Source organism: Dendrobates tinctorius, unplaced genomic scaffold (genome assembly GCF_039654945.1).
Source record: "Dendrobates tinctorius isolate UK_male_01 unplaced genomic scaffold, ASM3965494v1 ptg000067l, whole genome shotgun sequence".
Classification (NCBI taxonomy): domain Eukaryota; kingdom Metazoa; phylum Chordata; class Amphibia; order Anura; family Dendrobatidae; genus Dendrobates; species Dendrobates tinctorius.
In genome coordinates, this window is record NW_027361735.1 from 8,694,879 (window position 1) to 8,716,759 (window position 21,881).

The window sequence follows — 21,881 nt, forward strand, 5'->3', positions numbered from 1 at the left end:
ACGTCTTCTCCAATAACAACCACCAACAACCTCCAGCCATGCAGCATAAGCTACCCTGACAATGAGTGCTAGCCAGGGCCCAGTTTATATAAGAGATAGGAGTGGCTAACAGTGCACAGCTGAGAGCCTTAGCTCCAGGCGCTCTCAACTGAGCATATTAACCCCTGCACTGCCCAAAGAAATTTACACTGTTTAATAAGAAAGTGAAGTGCTTTTAATCAGTGCAGGAGTAGGAGCAATCATAAGGTGCAGTCTTCTGGCTCCTCTCTGTCATGGTAAACCTGTGACAGGTTTAATGTGAAAAAAAAGCCATTCTGTGCAACTGTGGCGCCCCTAAGGGTTCAGTCGCCACAGAGGTACTGCACCTCCTCCTGAGGTGTAGTATTCCACTTCCCAGGTAAGATGGTAACACCTGACCAGACTCCAGCACCTGCACCCAGCACAGACATCTTAGAACAGCAGAGCACCCTTTATGGCAGCTGCTTTGGTTCATGAAGGGTGCTTGGTGGTGGGTGGAGCTTAGAAACACTAGAGGGGAAACCTGACAGCAACTTAGGTCAGATTCCCCTATGGGGGAAGGAGGGAAAGGATGTAGATGCAGCAGCCTCCTGTAAGCTGGAGCTGCTAGCAAGGAAAGAGAAGGAAAGAAGGATCAGTTGTTCAGAAGGAAGATAGATAAGAACGGAACGTGAGGAGGAGAGAGACTAGGGCTGGGGCTAGTGCGGAGCCCTTTCCTAAGTTCATTGCGCCAAGGTTGGGTTCCGGTACCCGAGGCTGTGTGTGATACTAATGATCCTACAGCAGAAACCGGAGGAACAGGAGTTGTGACCGCTTTATTCTCACAAAAGACTCGAAGACACAGCAGCAACATGTGTGAGCCGGGACACGAGAGGATGGAGTCCCCAAAGCAGGCTACAGCCACCTGTCATATGAGTGGAGTTTAAGTAACATCAAGAAGGAGGCACTTGAGTGTAATTCAGAAATACAAGTTCTTCAGATTAGAGAGAGAGGAGACGTTCAGAAAAGGCACATTTGAAAGAGAGTGCTGGAAGGGTTAATCCATCTGCCTGGGAGTTGGCTGAGCCCCTGACCTGGAGACTGCAGCATTGAAGCGGGCACCTGTGTATGTCAGAAATGTGAGGAAAGCACCGGAACTGCACTCAGCTGTCTCATTGCCTTCTTCCTGCGCAACCTACTCAGCACTGCTACATCTCAGTGCCTAACACTACACCATCTACCTCAACATCTACTTACTACTGCCCTGTGACCACAGCTCTACCTGTGGAGAGCTATTACATCTTTTCTGCACCCCACTATTTGTCCCAGAGGATCTGCACCGCAGCGTCGGCTTAACACCTTCCTTGCCGAGCACCACAGGTGGCGTCACGAACTACCTTCCTATAAACTCTATTTCATTCCACCCATTTTATATTGGACACCCAGAGCCACGGACCAGGTCACCGCCACCGTGACACCTCCTTCTGAGACACCGGCCCGGTACCGAGTGATCCCCACACCCGCCCTGGGGGTGATCCACAACGTTAGCAGCTAAGGTGTCTGGTATGAGGTTCTGCAGCAGCTGAGATATCTAATATGAAGTTCCGCAGCAGTTGAGGTTTCTGATATGAGGTTCCGCAGCAGCTGTGGTTTCTCATATGAGGTTCCGCAGCAGTTGAGGTTTCTGATATGAGGTTCCGCAGCAGTTGAGGTTTCTGATATGAGGTTTCGCAGCAGTTGAGGTTTCTGATATGAGGTTTCGCAGCAGCTGAGATTTCTAATATGAAGTTCCGCAGTAGAGGTTTCTGATATGAGGTTCCGCAGCAGCTGTGGCTTCTGATATGAGGTTCCGCAGCAGCTGTGGTTTCTGATGAGGTTCCGCAGCAGCTGAGGTTTCTGATATGAGGTTCCGCAGCAGCTGAGGTTTCTGATATGAGGTTCCGCAGCAGTTGAGGTTTCTGATATGAGGTTTCGCAGCAGTTGAGGTGTCTGATATGAGGTTTCGCAGCAGCTGAGATTTCTAATATGAAGTTCCGCAGCAGTTGAGGTTTCTGATATGAGGTTCCGCAGCAGCTGTGGCTTCTGATATGAGGTTCCGCAGCAGCTGTGGTTTCTGATGAGGTTCCGCAGCAGCTGAGGTTTCTGATATGAGGTTCCGCAGCAGCTGAGGTTTCTGATATGAGGTTTCGCAGCAGCTGAGGTTTCTGATATGAGATTCTGCAGCAGCTGAGATTTCTAATATGAAGTTCCGCAGCAGTTGTGGTTTCTGATATGAGATTCTGCAGCAGCTGTGGTTTCTGATATGAGGTTCCGCAGCAGTTGAGGTTTCTGATATGAGGTTCCGCAGCAGCTGAGGTTTCTGATATGAGGTTCCGCAGCAGCTGAGGTTTCTGATGAGGTTCCGCAGCAGTTGAGGTTTCTGATATGAGGTTTCGCAGCAGCTGAGATTTCTAATATGAAGTTCCGCAGCAGTTGAGGTTTCTGATATGAGGTTCCGCAGCAGCTGAGGTTTCTGATGAGGTTCCGCAGCAGTTCAGGTTTCTGATATGAGGTTTCGCAGCAGTTGAGGTTTCTGATATGAGGTTTCGCAGCAGCTGAGATTTCTAATATGAAGTTCCGCAGTAGAGGTTTCTGATATGAGGTTCCGCAGCAGCTGTGGCTTCTGATATGAGGTTCCGCAGCAGCTGTGGTTTCTGATGAGGTTCCGCAGCAGCTGAGGTTTCTGATATGAGGTTCCGCAGCAGCTGAGGTTTCTGATATGAGGTTCCGCAGCAGTTGAGGTTTCTGATATGAGGTTTCGCAGCAGTTGAGGTGTCTGATATGAGGTTTCGCAGCAGCTGAGATTTCTAATATGAAGTTCCGCAGCAGTTGAGGTTTCTGATATGAGGTTCCGCAGCAGCTGTGGCTTCTGATATGAGGTTCCGCAGCAGCTGTGGTTTCTGATGAGGTTCCGCAGCAGCTGAGGTTTCTGATATGAGGTTCCGCAGCAGCTGAGGTTTCTGATATGAGGTTTCGCAGCAGCTGAGGTTTCTGATATGAGATTCTGCAGCAGCTGAGATTTCTAATATGAAGTTCCGCAGCAGTTGTGGTTTCTGATATGAGATTCTGCAGCAGCTGTGGTTTCTGATATGAGGTTCCGCAGCAGTTGAGGTTTCTGATATGAGGTTCCGCAGCAGCTGAGGTTTCTGATATGAGGTTCCGCAGCAGCTGAGGTTTCTGATGAGGTTCCGCAGCAGTTGAGGTTTCTGATATGAGGTTTCGCAGCAGCTGAGATTTCTAATATGAAGTTCCGCAGCAGTTGAGGTTTCTGATATGAGGTTCCGCAGCAGCTGAGGTTTCTGATGAGGTTCCGCAGCAGTTCAGGTTTCTGATATGAGGTTTCGCAGCAGTTGAGGTTTCTGATATGAGGTTTCGCAGCAGCTGAGATTTCTAATATGAAGTTCCGCAGCAGTTGAGGTTTCTGATATGAGGTTCCGCAGCAGCTGTGGTTTCTGATATGAGGTTCCGCAGCAGCTGTGGTTTCTGATATGAGGTTTCGCAGCAGCTGAGGTTTCTGATATGAGGTTTCGCAGCAGCTGTGGTTTCTGATATGAGGTTCCGCAGCAGCTGAGGTTTCTGATATGAGGTTTCGCAGCAGCTGAGGTTTCTGATATGAGGTTTCGCAGCAGCTGTGGTTTCTGATATGAGGTTCCGCAGCAGCTGTGGTTTCTGATGAGGTTCCGCAGCAGCTGAGGTTTCTGATATGAGGTTTCTGATATGAGATTCTGCAGCAGCTGAGATTTCTAATATGAAGTTCCGCAGCAGCTGAGGTTTCTGATATGAGGTTCCGCAGCAGCTGAGGTTTCTGATATGAGATGCTGTATCCTGGGAAACTAGAATACAAACTGAATAGGGTGGGGGGCACCAAACAGTAGTTATGTACAGTGCAGCCTTCAGTCGAAACCAGCCCCGCTCATGACTATAGCACAGAGGCCCCGGACCGCCTGTGGGGGCGCTGCCTGCAGGCACGGAGGGGCGATCCGATCACCATCTTATATTTAAATAGTAAGCTCTGAATTTGTGTCTGACATAGTCCCACTAAGTTGCCATGGTTACAGTGATGTCCGCAGCAGGTTACAGCACATACACAATACAATACATAGGAGGCGCGACAGCGAGCGGTCACGTGACCCCAGACCCTGCGTCATCATCCAGGTCCTTGCAGGTTGCAGGAAGCTGCGGCTGGTGCTCTTCAGTGTAACATCGGTTCGCTCTACACAGCTGTCAGGACCTGGCTGCAGTGTTTACAAAATGGCGGCGCCCTTGGAGGTGAGCGCGGCGTGTGTGCAGATGTGTGCAGCCCGGCTGTGGCGCCAGCGGCTCCGGATGCCGCCCGGTATTTGTCTCCTCATCTGCCCTCTCCCCGAGACCGGGCGTGATGTGCAGCCACAGAAGTCTGCGCCTTGTTCCGCAGATGTGGCGTCAGCCTTCTTGTCAGTGCGCTCCTGCAGCATGCTGCCTCCTGCTACAGTCCACACTACAACCCCCATTTTCTTACTTTGTTGGTCCGTTTGTGACGACCCCCTCTACTTGTTAACCTGTTTGTCCCCGGTAGCCTTGTGACTCCTCATAGACAGTTCATTGCCGGATCTAAAAAAAAAAAATCAGATTCAGTGGGGCTGTCTTTGGTAAACAGCCATCACTTATTGACAGAACAGGGAGTAACTTACTGCTAGGTGGGCTCTGACCGCGTGGACCCCCACCCATCCAGAACAGGAAACTTTCTTCCATGTGATCGTGGATCAGCACATTGGACCGCTGCTCCATTCTCTGTGGAGTTTTTTCCAGCAGCCCCATAGAGAATACATGGCGTCCAGGTGGAGGGCACCCAGTATCTCCATTCTAAGGGCTAAAAGTTCCCCAATCTGCCTATTGGTGCAGATCCCAGCGCGACCAGCAACATATCGCCTATGTTTTTACTGGACAACCCTTTAAAGTGTTTGTCTAGCATTTCCAATTTATTAGCGATGATCGCCCGCCCCCCCCACCAGTCACAAATTCACACTTTTGAATGGAGCATTGTCTATGGGACTGACTCAAGACCCAGACCCCCATAGATCACAACTTTGCGATATACATGTGCTTGGAATTAGAATATCATCAAAAAGTTAATTTATCTCAGTTCTTCAAAACAAAAAGTGAAACACATGTATTATATAGAGTCATTACACACAGAGTGATCTATTTCAAGTGTTTATTTCTGTTAATGTTGATGATTATGGCTTACAGCCAAAGAAAACCCAAAAGTCATTATCTCAGTAAATTAGAATGATTAACGGAAAACACCCTCAAAGGCTTCCAAGCGTTTTAAAAGGTCCCTTAGTCTGTTTCAGTAGGTTCCACAATCATGGGGAAGACTGCTGATTGGGCAAATGTCCATAAGGCAGTCATTGACACTCCACAAGGAGGGTAAGACACAAGAAGTCATTGCTAAAGAAGCTGGCTGTTCACAGAGTGCTGTATCCAAGCATATTCATGGAAAGTGGAGTGGAAGGAGAAAGTGAGGTAGAAAAAGGTGCACAAGCAACCAGGATAACTGCAGCACTGAAAGGATTGTTAAGAAAAGGCCATTCAAAAATTTGGGGGAGATTCACAAGGAGTGGACTGCTGCTGGAGCCATTGCTTCAAGAGCCACCACACACAGACGTATCCAGGACATGGGCTACAAGTGTCGCATTCCTTGTGTCAAGCCACTCATGACCAATAGACAAGACGAGAAGCGCCTTACCTGGGCCAAGGAGAAAAAGAACCGGACTGTTGCTCAGTGGTGCAAGGTTTTGTTTTCAGATGAAAGTAAATTTTGCATTTCATTTGGAAATCAATGTCCCAGAGTCTGGAGGAAGAGTGGAGAGGCCACAATCCAAGCTGCTTGGAGTCTAGTGTGAAGTTTCCACAACCAGTGATGGTTTGGGGAGCCATGTCATCTGCTGGTGTAGGTCCACTGTGTTTCATCAAGACCAAAGTCAGCGCAGCCGTCTACCAGGAAATTTTAGAGCACTTCATGCTTCCCTCTGCCGACAAGTTTTTGAGAGATGGAAATTTCATTCTCCAGCAGGACTTGGCACCTGTCCACACTGCCAAAAGTGCCAATACCTGGTGTAAAAACAACAGTATCACTGTACTTGATTGACCAGCAAACTCGCCTGACCTTGACCCCATAGAGAATCTATGAGGTAGTGTCAAGAGGAAGATGAAAGACACCAGACCCAACAATGCAGACGAGCTGAAGGCTGCCATCAAAGCAACCTGGGCTTCCATAACACCTCAGCAGTGCCACAGGCTGATCGCCTCCATGCCACACCACATTGATGCAGTAACTGATGCCAAAGGAGCCCGACCAAGTATTGAGTGCATTTACTGAACATACTTTTCAGTAGGCCAACATGTTGGATTTTAAAATCATTTTTCAAGCTGATGTTATAAAGTATTCTAATTTACTGAGATAATGACTTTTGGGTTTTCATTGGCTGTAAGCCATAATAATCAACATTAACAGAAATAAACACTTGCAATAGATCACACTGTGTGTAATGACTCTAAAGTGCTGCGGAATATGTTGGCGTTATAGAAATAAAATTTATTATTATTAATGACTCTATAGAATATATGAATGTCACTTTTTGTATTGAAGAAGTGAAATAAATGTACTTTTTGGTATTCTAACTTTGTGAGAAGCACCTGTGTATGGCTATCACGTCAAACATCTTTTGGGAAGTTTAGTTATCCTTTAAAGCAGCTGTCTCAAAATGATAAGTTCTCTGTCCACAGGATAGGTGATAAGTTACACTGCAGATTTTGTAAGGCCAAAAACCCCAGTTTATGCCATCTGCTAGTGTGGCAGATGTCACGAAAGGCAGTTGCTGTGGTTGAAAAGTCTATTGTGACAAACAGATGGCAGCATAGATTAGGTAGGTGAACTTTCCTTCATAAGAGTACATGACTGCATGTTATGAAGGTCACAGTGTAGGGGTTATGCTCAGACATCCAAACACATACTGATAGGGGATTTACGTTGTGAGCCCCAATAGGGACAACAATGACAATATTTGTAAAGCACTGTGGTATTTAATGCAGCCGCATAAGTAAGCATAACACAAAAATATCTGATCTTGTATAGAAAACCTATTTTCAGATGCAGAATTATGATATTTTGCATGAAACAGGAGGCGATCTTGTCCCCGGACCCTTTTGTATTCAGCATTGCTGAGAGTGTCTCTTACTCTGTTTTTTACTTTACATCTGTGCAGTATTCCTTAGTCACTCGTTCGTTACCTTTGTATTCTGTCTATGGATATATTCCCACACATTGTCTATTTTCTAGTGTGCAGAACGTTCCATCTGGTGACATATGACCCACTAAATTCCACCATAGAAGCCCATTTGTCAGTGTATCTAGGAGGGGATATTGTGGTATATCGCAGCTACCGTAATACAGTTCTGTACTGTGGAACGCGATGGATGAGCGTTGATCCAGGGAGCTAGTCTGATTGCCATATGTGGAGTCGGGAAGGAATTTTTTTCCCCAATGTGAAGCTTACTGTTTTCCACATGGTGATACAGGAAAGATGTACAGTGGGGCAAAAAAGTATTTAGTCAGTCAGTAATAGTGCAAGTTCCACCACTTAAAAAGATGAGAGGCGTCTGTAATTTACATCATAGGTAGACCTCAACTATGGGAGACAAACTGAGAAAAAAAAATCCAGAAAATCACATTGTCTGTTTTTTTTTTATTTTATTTGCATATTATGGTGGAAAATAAGTATTTGGTCAGAAACAAAATTTCATCTCAATACTTTGTGATATATCCTTTGTTGGCAATGACAGAGGTCAAACGTTTTCTGTAAGTCTTCACAAGGTTGCCACACACTGTTGTTGGTATGTTGGCCCATTCCTCCATGCAGATCTCCTCTAGGGCAGTGATGTTTTTGGCTTTTCGCTTGGCAACACGGACTTTCAACTCCCTCCAAAGGTTTTCTATAGGGTTGAGATCTGGAGACTGGCTAGGCCACTCCAGGACTTTGAAATGCTTCTTACGAAGCCACTCCTTCATTGCCCTGGCGGTGTGCTTTGGATCATTGTCATGTTGAAAGACCCAGCCACGTTTCATCATCAATGCCCTTGCTGATGGAAGGAGGTTTGCACTCAAAATCTCACGATACATGGCCCCATTCATTCTTTCATGTACCCGGATCAGTCGTCCTGGCCCCTTTGCAGAGAAACAGCCCCAAAGCATGATGTTTCCACCACCATGCTTTACAGTAGGTATGGTGTTTGATGGATGCAACTCAGTATTCTTTTTCCTCCAAACAAGACAAGTTGTGTTTCTACCAAACAGTTCCAGTTTGGTTTCATCAGACCATAGGACATTCTCCCAAAATTCCTCTGGATCATCCAAATGCTCTCTAGCAAACTTCAGACGGGCCCGGACATGTACAGGCTTAAGCAGTGGGACACGTCTGGCACTGCAGGATCTGAGTCCATGGTGGCGTAGTGTGTTACTTATGGTAGGCCTTGTTACATTGGTCCCAGCTCTCTGCAGTTCATTCACTAGGTCCCCCCGCGTGGTTCTGGGATTTTTGCGCACCGTTCTTGTGATCATTCTGACCCCACGGGGTGGGATTTTGCGTGGAGCACCAGATCGAGGGAGATTATCAGTGGTCTTGTATGTCTTCCATTTTCTAATTATTGCTCCCACAGTTGATTTCTTCACTCCAAGCTGGTTGGCTATTGCAGATTCAGTCTTCCCAGCCTGGTGCAGGGCTACAATTTTGTTTCTGGTGTCCTTTGACAGCTCTTTGGTCTTCACCATAGTGGAGTTTGGAGTCAGACTGTTTGAGGGTGTGCACAGGTGTCTTTTTATACTGATAACAAGTTTAAACAGGTGCCATTACTACAGGTAATGAGTGGAGGAAAGAGGAGACTCTTAAAGAAGTTGTTACAGGTCTGTGAGAGCCAGAAATCTTGATTGCTTGTTTCTGACCAAATACTTATTTTCCACCATAATATGCAAATAAAATGAAAAAAAAACAGACAATGTGATTTTCTGGATTTTTTTTTTCTCAGTTTGTCTCCCATAGTTGAGGTCTACCTATGATGTAAATTACAGACGCCTCTCATCTTTTTAAGTGGTGGAACTTGCACTATTGCTGACTGACTAAATACTTTTTTGCCCCACTGTATATCTTTGTACCGTGTTAGCCAGTAGATAGAAAAATATTCAGAATTGAGAGTCCTCAGTGGTTGATACCTTTTAATGGCTAACTGAAAAGATGGTAACACATTGCAAGCTTTCGAGACTACTCAGGTCTCTTCATCAGGCATAGACTAATACAAAATCTGAAGAGTCACATATTTATGCACAATACAGCACAGAAAAAATGCAATAGATGAGACAAGTGACGCGAAGCAGAATTTTCATTATGGGAGAGGGAGTAACATAAATATTGGACCAGTTCATAGATAAGGAGTCTGGATGTTTTATTGTCCTCTGATTGGGGTCTCCTAATGTGTTGTGATGCTCCCACACGGTCTTAGGAGCAAATTCCTTAATTGATGTAAAAAGACATAAATCCATGCGACACATTCATTCCAGCATTGAGGGTGTCAAAGGTCGTCATAAATTTATACTCGCACTCAAATTTCTCTCTCTCTGAGATGTGAAGTTACCTTTCAATACCAGTAATTTCATATCCATGTTGCTGTGATCAGGCGTACAAAAATGTTTTGCCACAGGTAGATCCATTCTAGTAGTCACCTACAGTCATGGCCAAAAGTTTTGAGAATGACACAAATATTAATTTTTACAAAGTCTACTGCTTCATTTTTTCTAATGGCAATTTGCATATACTCCAGAATGTTATAAAGAGTGATCAGCTTAACAGCAATTACTTGCAAAGTCAATATTTGCCTAGAAAATGAACTTTATCCCCCAAAACACATTTCAACATCATTGCAGCCCTGCCTTAAAAGGACCAGCTAACATCGTTTCAGTGATTGCTCCATTAATACAGGTGTGGGTGTTGATGAGGACAGGGCTGGAGATCAATCTGTCATGATTAAGCAAGAATGACACCACTGGACACTTTAAAAGGAGGCTGGTGCTTGGCATCATTGTTTCTCTTCTGTTAACCATGGTTATCTCTAAAGAAACACGTGCAGTCATCATTGCACTGCACAAAAATGGCCTAACAGGGAAGAGTATCGCAGCTAGAAAGATTGCACCTCAGTCAACAATCTATCGCATCATCAAGAACTTCAAGGAGAGAGGTTCCCTTGTTGCCAAAAAGGCTCCAGGGCGCCCAAGAAAGACCAGCAAGCGCCAGGACCGTCTCTTAAAAGTGTTTCAGCTGCGGGATCGGGCTACCAGCAGTGCAGGGCTTGCTCAGGAATGGCAGCAGGCAGGTGAGTGCATCTGCACGCACTGTGAGGCGGAGTCTCTTGGAGCAAGGCCTGGTGTCAAGGAGGGCAGCAAAGAAGCCACTTCTCTCCAGGAAAAACATCATGGACAGACTGATATTCTGCAAGAGGTAGAGGGAGTGGACTGCTGAGGACTGGGGTAAAGTCATTTTCTCTGATGAATCCCCTTTTCGATTGTTTGGGACATCTGGAAAACGGCTTATTTGGAGAAGACCAGGTGAGCGCTACCACCAGTCTTGTCTCATGCCAGCTGTCAAGCATCCTGAAACCATTCATGTGTGGGGTTGCTTCTCAGCCAAGGGAATGGGCTCTCTCAGTCTTGCCTAAAAACACAGCCATGAATAAAGAATGGTACCAGAATGTCCTCCAAGAGCAACTTCTCCCAACCGTCCAAGAGCAGTTTGGCGATCAACAATGCATTTTTCAACATGATGGAGCACCTTGCCTTAAAGCAAAGGTGATAACTAAATAGCTCAGGGAACAAAACATAGAGATTTTTCTGACCATGGCCTGGAAACTCCCCAGATCTTAATCCCATTGAGAACTTGTGGTCACTCATCAAGAGACGGGTGGACAAACAAAAACCTTCAAATTCAGACAAAATAAAAGCATTGATTTTGCAAGAATGGACTGCTATCAGTCAGGATTTGATCCAGAAGTTGATTGAGAGCATGCCAGGGAGAATTGCTGAGGTCCTGAAGAAGAAGGGTCAACACTGCAAATATTGACTTGCTGCATTAACTCATTCTAACTGTCAATATAACCTTTTGCTACTCATAATATGATTGCAATTATATTTCTGTATGTGATAAAAACATCTGACAAACACACATAAAAACCAGAGGCCAGCAGATCATGTGAAAATATAATATTTGTGTCATTCTCAAAACTTTTGGCCATGACTGTACAACCCAAATCTGGAAGTGTTAAGGGGAGCTGCACGGAAATTACAACCTTTACTACAAAAAGATGCCCGATTGCAATCCATTTTTCCAGACCCCCTACTACTGTGCTTTAGGCAGCCCCCAAATCTAAGAAGCATCATTGTAGGAAGCTTCCTGTCCTCTCCAACAGCTGGAGGAACCTTTCCTTGCAACCAGAAAAAATGTAAAACCTGTCCATTTATAATGACCACGGACAAAATAAAGATCCCCAATTCACATCAGGACTACAAGATCCCAGGTACTTTCAGCTGCATTACATCTAATGTGGTGTACTTAATTATTTGTACTAAATGTCCAACTGGGGGTCTGTATGTGGGGGAGACCGGGCAAAAGCTTAGAACAAGGATGAATGCTCATCGTCACACAGTAAGAGAAAAAAGAATGGATCTACCTGTGGCAAAACATTTTTGTACGCCTGATCACAGCAACATGGATATGAAATTACTGGTATTGAAAGGTAACTTCACATCTTAGAGAGAGAGAAATTTGAGTGTGAGTATAAATTTATGACGACCTTTGACACTTTCAATGCTGGAATGAATGTGTCGCATGGATTTATGTCTTTTTACATCAATTAAGGAATTTGCTCCTAAGACCATGTGGGGGCATCACAACACATTAGGAGACCCCAATCAGAGGACAATAAAACATCCAGACTGCTTATCTATGAACTGGTCCAATATTTATGCTTCTCCCTCTCCCATAATGATAGTTCTGCTTCGCGTCACTTGTCTCATCTATTGCATTTTTTCTGTGCTGTGTTGTGCATAAATATGTGACTCTTCAGATTTTGTGTTAGTCTATGCCTGATGAAGAGACCTGAGTAGTCTCGAAAGCTGCAATGTGTTACCATCTTTTCAGTTAGCCATTAAAAGGTATCAACCACTGAGGACTCTCAATTCTGAATGTTTGCCACATGGGTTTTTTTTGCCTTCCTCTGGATCAACATGTTAGGGCAAGTTAGGATAGGATATGGGTTGAACTAGATGGACTTAAAGTCTTCCTTCAACCTTAATAACTATGTTGCTATTGTTTGTATCATCTTTTATTTCTCATAGGGAAATTATTCAGTAAAATGACAAAACAGTGATCAAGAAGCAGAAATGCTGTAGGAGCAAGCCTTAGGCCAGGAGTGACAAATATTTCCCACCTGAGATTTTGCCATGAATCTGGGTGTTGTGGCATGTGCAGAGGACATTTTTTCAGGCGGGTCCACTCAAAAGAACGGTAGGCATTTCTATGTAAAAACAGGTTTCATGTTAATAAGTGTAAAAACATCAAACTGCTAAAACAAGTGACTTGACGATTCTTCAGGTGTCTTCCACTCTGAAAACGCTGTGTACTTTATTGTGGGTCGCCCTCCCAGGGCTGTGGTGTACTCGGTACCGGGCCGGTCCTTCAGAGGGGAATGTCACAGCAGCGGTGACCCGGTCCGTGGCCCTGGGCGCCCATGTAAAAGAGGATTGAGTGATGGAATAAAGTTTTTGAGTGGAAGATTCGCGATGATACCTGTTGTGTTCGGCAATGAAGGTGTTAAGCCAACGCTGCAGACAGATCCTCTGGGACTGATGGTGTGTTGTAGCCCTTCACAGGCAGGGCTGTTGGTCCCAGGGCAGTGTAGATAGGTGTTGGGGAAGAGGGTGCAGTGCTAGGCACCGGGATGTAGCAGTGCCGGAGAGTTTGTAGGAAGAATGCAAGGACACAACAGGGTGAAGTTTCTTTACCTTCACTTTGGCTTGGCAAATGTAGTCCAGGGTCTCGATTACAGATGGCACAGGAGCTAATTAGCCTGGAAGCAACTCAGGAATCTCTCTATCAGATGGGTTGTGTAGTCTCCTTCCTAGCGCTTACTTGAGGTACATGCAGTACTGTGTTACACTAAAGTTCCTCCTTGTTCCCTCTCAGATCTACCTCGTATGGCAGACAGCTGTAGCCTTCTATCTCTTCTCTTGACTCACCCGTTGCTGTTGTGCCTCCGAGTCTTAGGTGGGAATAGAGCATTTACAGCTTCCTATTCCTCTGGTTTCTGTTGCAGGACCTTCAGTATCCATACAACCATGGAGACCAGGCTCCAGATCATGCGCTCCAGCTGGGAACGAGCTCTCAACCCCGCTCAGTCTCCCAGCTTCTCTCTCCACGTCTACACACTTCTGCCTCCTCACACTAACTAATTTCCCTTCCTGGCCCACAGAGCGCACTTCTCCCCCAATTCTGGTTCAGAGCTCCCTCTGCTGGCCTTGAGTGGGAACTGTGTTGCATGTTATGGTTAACTGCCAGAGAGACCCTTCATTGCTTCCAAACCTGACATCACCCTCCCTGGAGGAAGGCAATGCCAGTGTGGCGACCATACTCCTGGGGGCGCCACAATTGCACAATTCAGTGGGAAAGGTTTCACGTAGTGACAAGTGACTGTGGGCACCTACCCGATTCCTCAAACTAGGGGCGCCCTAGGCTATCCTTCTCCCCCGTATTTCGCTGGATGGTGGAGATGACAGAGTCTTGTACCTTACTATGCTCCTATCTTAACCTTATCTGTTCCTTAAACCCACCCAGAGAGGTGTGAGGCTGAAATGTATACAGTGGGGAAAATAAGTATTTGATACACTGCCGATTTTGCAAGTTTACCCACCTACAAAGAATGGAGAGCTCACCTGTATACACACCCCAATCACACCCCAACCTCTCCACTATGGCCAAGACCAAAGAGCTGTCTAAGGAAATCAGGGACAGAATTGTAGACCTGCACAAGGCTGGGATGTGCTACACGCCAGTAGGCAAGCAGCTTGGTGACAAGGCAACAACTGCTTGCACAATTACTACAAAATGGAAGAAACACAAAGTGTGACTGTTAATCTTCCTCGATCTAGGGCTGCATGCAAGATCTTGCTTCGTGGGGTAAGAATAATTCTGAGGTCAGGAATCAGCACAGAACTACACGGAAGGGCCTGGTCAATGACCTGAAGAGAACTGGGACCACAGTCTCAAACATTACAGTTAGTAACACACTATGATATCATAGACTACAGTCTTGCAGGGCAAGTTCCCCCCTGCTCACCCCAGCACATGCCCAGACCCGTTTGAAGTTAGTCACTGACCATCTGGATAATCCAGAGGAGGCATGAGATAAGGTCATGTTGCCATATGAGACCAAAATACAACTTTTTGGTATCAGCTTCATACTTTGGGGGTGATTCTCTGCAAAGGGGACAGGATGATTGCACCATATTAACCCCTTTCTGCCATGTGACGTACTAGCCCGTCCATGGGAACCTGGGACTTAATTCCCAGGGACGGGATAGTACGTCACAGCGATCAGCGGGGCCCACGTGGTGAGCGCCGCTGATCGCGGCCGGGTGTCAGCTGATTATCACAGCTTACACTCGGCACAATGTGTCAGGGGCGGTCACGGACCGCCCCTGACACGTTAACCCCTTGCACACCGTGATCAAACACGATCGTGGTGTACTGGGGGTTAAAGGGAAGCATCGGCAGGGAGGGGGCTCCCTCCGTGCTTCCCTGAGCCCCGACAGCAGCGCAATGTGCAGCGCTGCTGCAGGTCCCCGGATCCAAGATGGCGACGGGGGCCTGTAGGGAGCTGGCTTCCTCAGTGCCTGCAAAGCGCAGGCACGAGGAAGCCTTGTGCAGTGTCTGTGACAGATCGCTGATCTGTCACAGTGATCTGTGATGTGACAGATCAGCGATCTGTCACAGGACAGTGATGTCCCACCTGGGACAATGTAATAAAGTTTAAAAAAAAAGTGTAAAAAATATTTTAAAAAAAATCGCTAAATAAATTTTAAAAAAAAATATTCCCTAATAAATTCATTTTTTGGAAATAAAAAAACCCAAACAATAAAAGTACAAATATTTGGTGTCACCGCGTCCGTAACAACCCGCCCTATAAAACTGTCCCATTAGTTAACCCCTTTAGCGAACCTCTAAAAAAATAAAAAACGAAGCAAAAAATAATGATTTATTATCATACCGCCGAACAAAAAGTGCAATAACGTGCGATCAAAAAGAAGCATATAAATATGCATGGTACCGCTGAAAACGTCAGCTTGTCCCGCAAAAAACGAACCACAATACAGCGTCATCAGCAAAAAAATAAAAAAGTTATAGCTCGCAGAATAAAGCGATGCAAAAATAATTATTTTTTATATAAAATTGTTTTCATTGCATAAAAGCGCCAAAACATAAAAAAAGACCTAAATGAGGTATCGCTCTAACCGTACTGACCCGAAGAATAAAACTGCTTTATCAATTTCACCGCACGTGGAACGGTGTAAACGCACCCCCCCAAAAGAAATTCATGAAACGCTGGTTTTTGTTCATTCTGCGTCCCAAAAATCGGAATAAAAATCGATGAAAAGATGTCACGTGCCCGAACATGATACCAATAAAAGCGTCAACTCGTCCCGCAAAAAATAAGACCTCAAATGACTCGGTGGGTCAAAATATGGAAAAATTATAGCTCTCAATATGTGGTGATGCAAAAAATATTTTTACAATAAAAAGCATCTTTTAGCGTATGACAGCTGCCAAACATAAAACCCGCCATAAATAGTAAATCAAACCCCCCCGTTATCACCCCCTTAGTTAGGGAAAAATAATAAAATAAAAAAAATGTATTTATTTCCATTTTCCCATTAGGGCTAGGGTTAGGGCTAGGGTTAGGGCTGAGATTAGGGTTAGGGGTGTGTTGGGGTTAGGGTTGGAGTTAGAATTGGGGGTTTCCACTGTTTGGGCACATCAGGGGCTCTCCAAATGCAACATGGCGTCTGATCTCAATTCCAGCCAATTCTGCGTTGAAAAAGTCAAACGGTGCTCCTTCCCTTCCAAGCTCTGCCATGCGCCCAAACAGTGTTTTACCCCCACATGTAGGGTATCAGCGTACTCAGGACAAATTGCAAAGCAACGTTTGGGGTCCAATTTCTCCTGTTACCCTTAGGAAAATAAAAAATTGGGGGCAAAAATATCATTTTTGTGGAAAAAAGATTTTTTTATTTTCACGCCCGGGCGTTATAAACTTCTGTGAAGCACTTGGGGGTTCAAAGTGCTCACCACACATCTAGATAAGTTCCTTGAGGGGTCTAGTTTCCATAATGGGGTCATCAGGGGCTCTCCAAACACATGACACCCGCAGACCATTCCATCAAAGTCTGCATTCCAAAACGTCACTACTTCCCTTCTGAGCCCCGACGTGTGCCCATACAGTAGTTTTCTCCCACATATGAGGTATCAGCGTACTCAGGACAAATTGGACAACAACTTTTTGGGTCCATTTTCTCCTGATACCCTTGGGAAAATAAAAAAATTGGTGACTAAAAGATCATGTTGAAAAATTACGATTTTTTTTATTTTCATGCCTGGGCATTATAAACTTCTGTGAAGGCCTTGGGGGTTCAAAGTGCTCACCACACATCTAGATAAGTTCCTTAGGGGGTCTAGTTTCCAAAATGGGGTCACTTGTGGGGGGTTTCCACTGTTTAGGTACATCAGGGGCTCTCCAAAAGCAACATGACACCCGCAGACTATTCCATCAAAGTCTGCATTCCAAAACGTCACTACTTCCCTTCCGAGCCCCGACATGTGCCCATACAGTAGTTTTCTCTCACACATGGGGTATCAGCGTACTCAGGACAAATTGGACAACAACTTTTGGGGTCCAATTTCTCCTGGTACCCTTGGGAAAATAAAAAAATTGGTGACTAAAAGATCATGTTTGAAAAAATACGATTTTTTTATTTTCACGCCCGGGCGTTATAAACTTCTGTGAAGCACTGGGGGGGTTCAAAGTGCTCACCACACATCTAGATAAGTTCCTTGGGGGGGTGTAGTTTTCAAAATGGTGTCATTTGTGGGGGGTTTTCACTGTTTTGGTACATCAGGGGCTTTCCAAACGCGACATGGTGTCCAATCTCAATTCCAGCCAAAAAAGTCAAATGGCGCTGCTTCCCTTCTGAGCTCTGCCATGCGCCCAAATAGTTATTTACACACACATATGGGGTATCAGCGTACTCAGGACAAATTGCACAATAACTTTTAGGGTCGTTACCCTTGGGAAAATAAAAATTGGGGGTGAAAAGATCATTTTTGTGGAAAAAATATGATTTTTTAATTGTACGGCTGTACGTTATAAACTTCTGTGAAGCCCATGTGGGTTCAAAGTTCTCACCACATATCTAGATAAGTTCCTTGGGGGGGTCTAGTTTCCAAAATGGGGTCACTTGTGGGGGGTTTCCACTGTTTCGGTACATCAGGGGCTCTCGAAACGTGACATGGCGTCCGATCTGAATTCCAGTCAATTTTGCATTGAAAAAGTCAAACAGCGCTCCTTCCCTTCTGAGCACTGTCATGCACCGAAACAGTGGTTCCCCCCACATATCAGGTATCAACGTACTCAGGACAAACTGCACAATAACTTTTGCAGTCCAATTTCTCCTGTTACCCTTGGTAAAATAAAAAAAAAATTGAACCTGAAGTATTTTTTTTTTTTGTGAAAAAAAGTTAAATGTTCATTTTTTTTAAATATTCAAAAAATTCCTGTGACGCACCTGAATGGTTAATAAACTTCTTGAATGTGGTTTTGAGCACCTTAAGGGGTGCAATTTTTAGACTGGTGTCACTTTTGTCTATTTTCTATCATATAGACCCCTCAAAGTGGCTTCAAATGTGATGTGGTCCGTAAAAATAAAATGGTGTTGCAAAAATGAGAAATCGCTGGTCAACTTTTAACCCTTATAACTTCCTAACAAAAAAAATTTTGGTTCCAAAATTGTGCTGATGTAAAGTAAACATGTGGGAAATGTTACTTATTAAGTTTTTTGTGTACCGTATCTCTGTGATTTAAGGGCATAAAAATTCAAAGTTGGAAAATTGCGACATTTTAAAATTTTTTGCCAAATTTCCGTTTTTTTTTCACAAATAAACGCAAGTTATTTGAATGAAATTTTACCAGTAACATGAAGTACAATATGTCACGAGAAAACAATGTCAGAATCACCAGGATCCATGGAAGCGTTTCAGAGTTATTACCGCATAAAGGGACAGTGGTCAGAATTGTAAAAATTTCCCGGTCATGAACGTGCAAACCACCGTTGGGGGATAAGGGGTTAAAGGGAGGATGGCTGGGGTAATGTATTGCGAGATTTTGGCCAACAACCTCCTTCCCTCAGTAAGCACATTGAAGATGGGTCATGGCTAGGTCTTCCAGCATGACAATGACGTGAAACATACAGCCCAATGCAACTAAGGAGCTGCTCCATAAGGCAGGGGTCACACATGCGAGAAACCCGCACGAGTCTTGCATCTCAATTCCCGGCACTGCCGCCGGCACTCAGGAGCGGAGCGAGCGGTTGTATAGAAAATTAGAAATACATGGTCCTGTTCCCCCCACAATGAGTGGCTCGGAGAAAAGGATTTTACAGTGAGTACACAAAAATCCCTGTTTTTCTATTGTATTAAATACTTATTTAGTGACAAAAAATGCAAATTCATTATGTAAAAGTCATATAGTGTGATTTTCTGGTATTTTTTTTAGATTCTGTCTTTACAATTGAAGTATACCTATGATAAAATTACAGACCTCTCCATTCTTTGAAGGTGGTAAAACTTCAAAATTGGCAGTGTGCCATATACTTATTTTCCTCACTGTAGTAAAAGACAAATCAGACTGACGGGTTAACAGATAGAGGTAAAAGAAAACTATAATTATACAAATACACTCACAAAACAGCAGTGTGTGAACCAGGCGGAAATAAGAAAGAAGAAACCAATTGCTAGAGAATAAGGATAAACATGCAAACCAACTCCACACAGAAATCTCTTGAAAAATTCTCCAACCACCTAGCTCCAAACACTGAACTCCCTCCTTCAACCTCAAACCAGGTAGTGGTAACTATCACTGGCATGGTCAGAAACAAGGAGGAGGGTTCTTATACTTGCTGGTTTGTCACTGTTGCACAGCTCCCTTGATATAAATGGGGCATACAGTGGGTATGGAAAGTATTCAGACCCCTTTAAAGTTTTCACTCTTTGTTTCATTGCAGCCCTTTGGTAAATTCAAAAAAGTTAATTTTTTTTCTCATTAATGTACACTGCACCCCATCTCGACTGAAAAAACCCCAGAAATGTAGAAATTTTTGCAAATTTATTAAAAAAGAAAAACTGAAATATCACATGGTCATAAATATTTAGACCCTTTGCTCAGTATTGAGTAGAAGCATTCTTTGCAGCTAGTACAGCCATGAGTCTTCTTGGGAATGATGCAACAAGTTTTTCACACCTGGATTTGGGGATCCTGTGCCATTCTTTTTTGCAGATTCTCTCCAGTTCCGTCAGGTTGGATGGTGAACGTTGGTGGGCAGCCATTTTCAGGTCTCTCCAGAGATGTTCAATTGGGTTTAGGTCAGGGCTCTGGCTGGGCCAGTCAAGAATGGTCACAGAATTGCTCTGCCACTCCTTTGTTATTTTAGCTGTGTGCTTAGGGTCATTGTCTTTTTGGAAGGTGAACCTTCGGCCAAGTCTGAGGTCCAGAGCAGTCTGGAAGAGGTTTTCATCCAGGATATCTCTGTACTTGGCCGCATTCATTTTTTTCTTCAATTGCAACCTGTCGTCCTGTCCCTGCAACTGAAAAACACCCCTATAGCATGATGCTGCCACCACCATGTTTCACTGTTGGGATTGTATTGGGCAGGTGATGAGCAGTGCCTGGTTTTCTCCACACATACCACTTAGAATTATCACCAAAAAGTTCTAACTTCATCTCATCAGAGAATCTTATTTCTCACAGTCTGGGAGTCTTTCATGTGTTTTTTTTAGCAAACTATATGCGGGCTTTCATATGTCTGGCACTGAGGAGAGGCTTCCGTCGGGCCATTCTGCCATAAAGGCCCGACTGGTGGAGGGCTGCAGTGATAGTTGACTTTGTGGAACTTTCTCCCATCTCCCTACTGCATCTGTGGATCTCAGCCACAGTGATCTTGGGGCTCTTTTTTACCTCTCACCAATGCTCTTCTCCCACGATTGCTCAGCTTGGCTGGACGGTCAGGTCTACGAAGACTTCTGGTGGTCCCAAACTTCCTCCATTTAAGGATTATGGATGCCACTGTGCTCTTAAGAACCTTGAGTACTGCAAAAAATTCTTTTGTAACCTTGGCCAGATATGCACCTTGCCAAAATTCTTTCTGTGAGCTCCTTGACCTGTTCCTTTGACCTCATGATTCTCATTTGGTCTGACATGCACTGTGAGCTGTGAGGTCTTATATAGACAGGTGTGTGCCTTTACAAATCAAGTCCTATCAGTTTAATTAAACATAGCTGGACTCCAATGAAGGAGTAGGACCATCTCAAGGAAGATCACAAAGAATTGGAGGTGTTTGTCTGCTCCTATCACCCAAATGTACCTTTCAGGTTATCCCTCACGTACCCTCACTTGTCTTCCCTTCTTTCGAGGTCCATGCTGTCAGACTCTACATCCCCTCCTCCATGCGAGTGGTGGTGGTGTATCATCCTCCAGGCCCCTTCCATCAGGTCCTGGATCACTTTGCCACCTGGCTTCCACACTGTCTCTCCTGTGACATCCCCACCCTCATCATGGGAAACTTCAACATCCCCATTGCTCTTCCCCTCTCACAATCTGCTTCTCACCTTTTATCTCTAACCTCCTTTTTCGGTCTCTTCTCCTGGCTTTGCTCAGTGTATGATTTCACAAACTCCCCTCTCCTGCTCTCTGACCACAACCTTGTATCATTATCTATCAAGAACTGCCATCCCACCCAGGTCACCCCCATTTTCCACACTTTTAGAAACATCCAGGCCATTAACACCCAGAAACTTATGAAGAACTTGCAGTCATCATTGGCCCCTATCTCCTCCCTCTCATGTCCTGATTCTGCACTGAAGCATTACAATGAAACACTTCAAAGTGCCCTGGATGAAACTGCACCTCCTATAAATAGAACAACTAGGCACAGACGGTAACAATCCTGGCACACTCTGCAAACACGTTTCCTGCAGCGGTGCTCCTGGTGCGCCGAATGACTGTGGAGAAAATCCAGTCTACCCGAAGATTTCATCCATTATAAGTTTATGCTTAAAACATACAACACTGCCCTTCACCTCTCCAAACAAACCTATTTTCAACACCCTCATCACCTCACTATCCAATAACCTGAAACGTCTCTTTGACACTTTTCATTCCCTACTCAACCCAAGAGTGCAGGGCCCAACCACGGATCTCTACGCTGATGATTTGGCTGATTATTTCAAAGAAAAAATTGACCATACCTGACAGAAAATTATATCCCAGTCCCCTCATACCATGCACTGTCCTCCCTCCTCCACTGCATCTAGCTCACTCTCTGATTTTGAACCAGTAACAGAATAAGAAGTAATCAGGCTCCTTGCATCTTCTCGCCCTACCACTTGCACCAGTGACCCCATTCCATCACATCTCCTCCTGTCCCTTTCCCCTGCTGTCAC

At 44.8% G+C, this 21,881-nt stretch overlaps 1 protein-coding gene across 1 annotated transcript in view; it reads left to right on the top strand.

The window, feature by feature from the left end:
* The first annotated feature begins 4,152 nt into the window (after positions 1 to 4,152).
* The window catches only part of WDR55 (WD repeat domain 55), a 56,240-nt gene continuing 38,511 nt past the window's right edge, over positions 4,153 to 21,881 (top strand). The window contains exon 1 of the mRNA XM_073581023.1: positions 4,153 to 4,305. Coding sequence (XP_073437124.1) covers positions 4,288 to 4,305 — 18 coding nt within the window. The 5' untranslated portion in view covers positions 4,153 to 4,287. The remainder of the gene's footprint in view (positions 4,306 to 21,881) is intronic.